This window comes from Alosa alosa, chromosome 6 (assembly GCF_017589495.1).
Source record: "Alosa alosa isolate M-15738 ecotype Scorff River chromosome 6, AALO_Geno_1.1, whole genome shotgun sequence".
Taxonomy (NCBI): Eukaryota; Metazoa; Chordata; class Actinopteri; order Clupeiformes; family Clupeidae; genus Alosa; species Alosa alosa.
Genome location: NC_063194.1, coordinates 12,451,767 through 12,459,266, shown reverse-complemented (window position 1 = coordinate 12,459,266; position 7,500 = coordinate 12,451,767). Strand labels below are relative to the sequence as shown.

The following is a 7,500-nucleotide window of genomic DNA, read 5'->3' as shown; positions in this document are numbered from 1 at the left end:
TCTTAATGATGGAGGGGCTGCACAATAATTCACACACACACACACACACACACACACACACACAGGAAAACCAATACAGTACGCATACACTTGCGGAAGCATTCTCTGTGGTACACCCAACACAAATACACAAGAAGTGAATACAAAACTAAACACACAGACACGTCACAACTTAAAAAAAACAAGAAAGCCCCAACTAAGGAAACTAAGGAAATTAGCCTGTTATGTGAAGTCTTTGATTCTGACCTACTAACTAACTAGATGTACCACATAGCGCTACAGTATATGACACACTGTATATCACATATAGTTTCAGTTGCATTGAGTGGTCCCCGGGGACAAAAAGCTTTAATTCCTTATCAGCCTAGTGGAGCTGCATGCCCACCAAGTTGCATGAGACCCGCACAAGAATTACGGTGGACTTGTACTTGGGGAAATGGAAAATACAGTACTTGAACTGTATGCTAATGTGCAATGTGCGTTAGTGTAACACTAATGTGCCTCGGTGTTCCGGGAGACATCGGGCAAAAAAAAAAAAAGGGGGGGGAAAGAAAATGGATAACAACTTGGACAAAACCTCTACGACCATGCTGTGCTACAGCGCTAGTGCATAGCAACATCAGACAACACATGCGCACACAAACTCTCACACACAGTGCTGGGTTTTGGCATTATAATGCACCGGCTTAGATAACTGTCTGAAGACCACCTTATCCTCCTGTGAACACCATCTTAATGGAAGAGCAGCGCTAAGTCTCACATTAGCCTGGGGCGCTACTAGGATTGCGACTTCACAGGAGTCGTAGACAAATGGCTGATAATGATGCTTTGGTGTCAGCCCACATGGCAGCCAGTAGCCTAACAACCTCTGGAGCATGTCTAGTGCACTCCCCTGGACTCACTGACAACCTTCAAAAGTGTCTGAGTAGGAGAGAGACTCTCCCTGCTGCCTATTGTGTGTGTGTGTGTGTGTGTGTGTGTGTGTGTGTGTGTGTGTGTGTGTGTGTGTGTGTGTGTGTGTGTGTGTGGGTGGGTGTGTGTGCAAGAAAGAAAAAGAAAAAGCCCAAAGAGCATCGGGCAAACAGTTTGACAAATAAGGACTAATGAACATTGCAAGCAACTATTTGCATTAGTGTGTGTGTGTGTGCGTGTACGTGTGTGTGTGTATGTGTGTGTGCTTGTGTGTGTTTGTGTGTGTGTGCAAAAAATATTGCTGCAGTGCTGTGAGGTTGATTACAGTTTCTAATAATGCACAACTGAAGAAAGATGAGATCAGTGTGTGTGTGTGTGTGTGTGTGTGTGTGTGTGTGTGTGTGTGTGTGTGTGTGTGTGTGTGTGTCCGTATAACTGAAATCTGTCGGAAATTCTCAACACAAAACCTCATTGGGAATTTACAATGTGTGACCCCCACAACCCCATTACACCCTACAAAACCCAGCCCCAACACACAAACACAAGCACGCACACACACAGTCACACACACACACACACACACACACACACACACACTCAGACACCATCACTAATACATTAGTGTTATTACCAATGACTAAGAAAAAGGACTTAAACAGTGCGGTGAATGTCAGTACATGGTTACCATTGGTAACTACCACCAGTAAGGTTTTATTTACAGGCCAATGACACTGAGCTCACCGACACATGCAGCCCTTGTTCTAGGATACCAACGAGAGAATAGCACTATTCTCTTCACATTAAAAAAAGACACGTCTTCTTTTCTGATGCTGACTTCAGAACAAGATCAGAACCAGCTCACTGTGCTCGCCGTTACAGATAAGCGCCAGGGGAGAACAGTTCAGAGAACACGGTAAGCGGTTCTGCAACATTCATATGGGGTAAATTCTTCACCAGCTGTTCCCTCTTACTGCTGGTCCTCAGAGAGAGAGAGAGAGAGAGAGAGAGAGAGAGAGAGAGAGAGCATTTGGAGCAGACAGGAGACGCGCAACATGAGCACCGTGTTTGGAGCATGCCCTAGTGGCCAAACTCAGACATGCAGTCGGACAAAAGCACATTTTGTATACTGTGCGCGCACGTGTGTGTGTGTGTGTGTGCGTGCGTGTGTGTGTGTGTGTGTGTGTTTTTGTGACTGTGTGTGTGTGTGTGTGTGTGTGTGTGTGTGTGTGTGAGAGACTGTGAATCTCATCCTGCGGTAAGCATGCAAGGCAAAGGGATTGATTTGCAATTCAGCCCAAGCTGGTCTGGATTTCAAACTACAACTACAAAGAGAACTAGCAGGGACACAAGATAGATTTCAGCTAAGAATCAACCACAAACGTATACACTCACACATATGGCCGCGCTCACACACACACACACACACACACACACACACACACACACACACACACACACACACACACACACACACAATGTCTCTCTTGTCAGCAGTGTTGTGGCATTACCGGGCACCCTGCATGCGAGTCGGGTAGGTGTGTGCCAGCCAGATATTAAAAGCTGGTGGGGGGGCACAGCAGGGGTGGCATCGGTGCCCGCTGCCAACAGGCAGACATCACATGGGGCATCATAATGGGCACACAGCAGGAGGCCATGCCACCGCGCCACAGGGGAATACATCACTCGGCGCTCCTCTTTTGCCATCTCATCTGATCCCAGTGCAGCCGCGAGACTGACAGTGACATACAGAGAGACGCCCAACGCCACACGCACGCCTGACCTCAGACGAGTCCCCGCGCTCCGTCGATCAGCCTCATCAACTGTGAGTGGGGTGTACAACAGGTCTGGGAACAGGTCTTTGTGAATTAAATTAGAAATGAGAAATTCTAATTCTATTCACATAAGCCTTGTTCCACACACAGCCCCAATCACAGTTAATGAGCCTGATCAGAGCTCAGTTCAGCTCAGCTCCCAGTGTGAATGGAATAAGAAATTAGAAATGCTAATTATTTGGAATACACTGACTGCAATGCATCAGTTCCAACGCACCCATACTACTTTACTACGCTTCTGATCAGGCAGGTCCATCAGTCTTGCTGATGCATTTACATAGTAATTTTAGAGCGTAGACTATAATATTGCTTTGCTAATTACTGGCTGGGATAACACTGTTCCATTAACGATCGGATTGTTCAGATCTGTTTGTGTGTGTGTGTCTGTGTGGCTGTGTGTGTGTGTGTGTGTGTGTGTGTGTGTGTAGCTATTTGCTGCTGTACTGGCCTGCTTCAGCAGGGTCTGCAGGGCTGACACTGATACTCTGTTAATGGTGTTGTATTTGGAGCTATTTGCTCTTGCCTCAGGACAGGCACGTGTTCAGTGTTGGCTCATATAATCCTTCATTACTCTCTCTCACTTTCTCAAGCACACACGCACACACACACACGCACACACACACACACACACATGTACAGTATATTTGTATTTATATAGTGTTGCAATGGGTCCTGTACTAATGTCAGTGTCATTCTAGAATCTACATTTGCAGTTCTACCAGGATTCCAGAACCCATGTGAAGTCCCAGAGGGACCTTAGCCAATCTTTAGTTCTCACACAGCTGCACTGTTGATGGGGATTTGTGTTTGACTCATTTGTCACTCTGGGCTTTCACTGAGGGCTTGTACTGACAGTCCTCTGATCAGTGATTATTTCTGTGTCTGTCTAACTGAGACCATATGGGCTAATAGCAAATCTGGACTCTGATCAGCTTCATTTGTGTGCCTCTATAGAATACCCAATACTGTGCTCAGGTCACCCAGTGTCCATACTCCACAGGTTCAGTGGTGTATTGCACAAATCTGTAGTAGTGTGCTCGTACTGAGAGCCCTGGCGTGTATGATGGTGTGTTTGTGTGTGTGTGTGTGTGTGTGTGTGTCTCAGTCTTACCAGGCAGGCATTTAGCAATGTGCAGGCTCGTATTGAGGGCCCTTGTGTGAATGTGTGACAGAGAGAGAATGTGTGTGTTTTAGTGTTTCCTCACAGGTATTTGGTACAGTGCAGGTGTGAGCTGAAGGCTTTGTGTGTGTGTGTGTGTGAGAGAGAGAGTGAGAGAGAGAGCTTGTGTGTGTGTGTGAGTGTGTGAGAGAGAGAGAGAGAGAGAGAGAGAGCTTGTGTGTGTGTGAGCGAGAGAGAGATAAGAGTGAGAGAGTGTGTGAGTGTGTGAGTGTGTGAGTGTGTGAGTGAGTGAGTGAGTGAGTGTGTGTGCGAGTGAGTGTGTGTGCGAGTGGTGAGTGAGAGTGAGTGAGTGAGTGAGTGAGTGAGTGAGTGAGTGAGTGAGTGAGTGAGTGAGTGAGTGAGTGAGTGAGTGAGTGAGTGAGTGTGTGAGTGAGTGTGTGAGTGTGTCAGTCTTACCGGGCAGGCGTTTGGTAGTGTGCAGGCGTGAGCTGAGGGCCTGGTGTGAGAGGAGAGGAGACGAGGGCAGCGATCGCGACACGCCCTCCATGATGCGCATGTGCTGCATGCTTTCTGTCACCGGCAGTGGGGGCACGCCGTAGTCCCCGTCACACACACCCTCACTGTCTGTCGATCCGCCGCCTGTGCACACACACACGCACACACACGCACACACGGAGAGAGAGAGACAGGAAGATGGTTCATTAGTCATATGACGTTACAGGCACATTACAGAAGCAACAGGAATAGGAGTCATGAGGGACCATCAGAGCCAGATAGCCTGGACCAGTGCATTTCCTGTACATAGTATTCTCAGAACAGCGGTGATAACTTCTGAGAAATGTGCGCTCAAATTTCGTGCTGCAATTGCTGCTAAATTAGCACTGTGGCCCCTTCTCCGGTCATACTGACCACGCTGCTCTAGCACAGAGCCTGGCCAGTTAAACGCTGAATGGCCCAAACGCTGCCATGGCAACATGTAACCTCTTTTTTTGCGTCCTATGTGACAATGTTGGCACAGTGGAGTCAGGAGGGACTCTTTACCCACTACAGCGAGCGAGCACACACACACACACACACACACACACACACACACAGCAGCCCATACAAGTGATACAACACCAAGCATACTGTGAAAATGAGGGAGGGAAACAGTGAGAAAGAATGACTGGGGAAGAAGTATAGAGAGAGAGAGAGAGAGAGAGAAGGATAGATATAGAGATAGCTTAGCTTGGAGAGCTACAGAGGAGTGCTGGCCTACTGATTGTAGTTGATGACGAGCTTAGCGGAGATGAGATTGAGTTCCTCCATCATCACACACACATCACACACTACACACACACACATCATCACACACAAAAATATTTAATACAGACGCAATGCAAGCAGATGTACAATTACACAAATACGCCCACACGCAGACACAAGAGAAGCACTGTGATGAAAAGAACATTTACTCAGATTCCCACCCAGCAGTGTTCCTCATAACACCACACCTTCCAGATACCGGGAAAGCACACACACGCACACACACACACACACACACACACACACACACAGTGAGACACTCATAAGCGTCATGTCAATGCATGTCATTAGCACAGCCTCCGGCATCTCAATCGTCACTCTGACACTTCCATACTTAGATTGCCACGGTGCTGGCATGTCACACTTACACACCCACACACACACACTCTCTCTCTCATGCTCTCTCTCTGGCCTCTGGCGCACACACACACAAACACACACACACACCACCTGCTGGTGACAGCACCAGCAGCAAGGACATGTTAGTGCTGTTCAAAGATTTCAATTACACAATCTCACACTGTTTCACTGGAGCACGCTCACAGTTGTGTGATCTCTGTTGACACTCTGTCCTGCTACCAGAGGCCTCATCACACAGCACTGAAGGAAACACACAGGTAGGAAGCAAAACACGGAACTACACAACAGCACAGTGTTCTCTTTTTCCTTTGTGTGTGATATTTGTGTGTGCATGTGTGTGTGTTTTGGTTTTGAACTTGTGCCCAAAGTGCACATGTGTGAATCAGGTGAATTTGTATATTTGTGATGTTAAGTGCGTCAGTGCATGTGTCTGACAAATATGGAATGCATCCAAGTCACAAACACACACCTCTTTAATATCTTTCATAGTTGCATAACACTCACTTGATGTATGCACTGGCCCCATTCTTTCAGTACATACTCATAAGCGATGCCAGTGAGGTGCATGCATATGTGTGCCTGTGTGTGTGTGTGTGTGTGTGTGTGTGTTTAAGGCATGCAGTGTGTGTTCTGCTGTACTTTATGCTCACATTGTCATCACCCTTTCTTTTTCTCATTTATGCAGCCCCCCCCAACGTTCTTTCCTCAGACTCATTTGCGAATGAGTGGGATTCTTCAGTACTGCTTTGGGCCTTTGAGAGTCGAGAGTCGAGAGTCAACCCCCCGCCCCCCGCCCCCACACACACACACACACTTCGATGAAATACTTCTGTGAGAAATATGTGCTCTGCAAAGGTTGCCCAGAGCAACACAAAGGCCGCAGTGACACAGCGATGACCCTAGAAAGTGACTCAGTACCTCTCTCTCTCCCTCTCTTTCCTTCCATTTCTATTTCTCCATATGCCTTCTTCCCTTCCCCTACATCTCTCTCTCTCTCTCTCTTTCACACTACACACACACATACACACTTCATTACTAATTGGCTACCATGAAAAAGTTATGGAACATACATTGAAGATGCTCCATTTGCTCTGTACCATATGTCAGCTATTTGAATCCAATAAGAGTGTCACAAGGGACTATGCCCTAACTCACACCCCCCACCCCCACCCCACACACACACACACACACACACACACACACACACACACTCACTCACTAGCAAATCACTTTTGTACATTTATGCGAAGGAGATTTCACAATCTGTGTTGGCCAATGGTGCAGCTGACTGGCTTACATTCAGTGAGAGTGCAAGGATGCAAGGATTTCTTTATGTGCATGGTTGTTTGTGTTTGTATGTGTGTGTGTGTCTGTGTGTCTGTGTGTGTGTGTGTGTGTGTGTGTGTGTGTGTGTGTGTGTGTGTGTGTGTGTGTGTGTGTGTGCTTATGTCATGTGTGTACTTGAGCTGTCACATTTATGGTGTTTCACAGGCTGTCAGGGGGGTAATGGACCTTGGGGTGACGCGCTACTGACACACACGCCGTAACACACACGGTCACACATGCGGCCAGGTGACAGGAGCTGTCGCTGTGCAACCCCATCCGTGCATTTAACAAACACAAACACAAACACACTCCACTTGACACAATGGGAAGAGACGGGAGGAGCTTGGACGCCCACACACATGCACACACACACAGAAACACATGGACACACACACACACACACTATAAATAATAGCTTATGTCAGACTCCTAAAGGCACTACACATGCTAAAAATCTGAAAAAGATGACACACTTTCACCAGTGGGGAAGCCACCCTAGGTCTTCACATTGCACATGCTCGATTACAGGAACCAATGGTAAACTCTGATAAGCTGTCCTGACCACTAATGTGTTGACATGAGGGAATCAAATAGCATGGCAACCACTGCACACTTACGCTCTATGGAGAGAGGAAGACAGAGAGA

General features: G+C 47.3%; 1 protein-coding gene across 1 annotated transcript in view; it reads right to left on the bottom strand.

Moving 5' to 3' along the window:
* Positions 1-7,500, bottom strand: part of tanc2a (tetratricopeptide repeat, ankyrin repeat and coiled-coil containing 2a) — a 153,810-nt gene that overhangs the window by 57,143 nt on the left and 89,167 nt on the right. Inside the window, 1 exon segment of the mRNA XM_048246409.1 lies at positions 4,321-4,503. Within this exon segment, the coding sequence (XP_048102366.1) occupies positions 4,321-4,503 (183 nt within the window).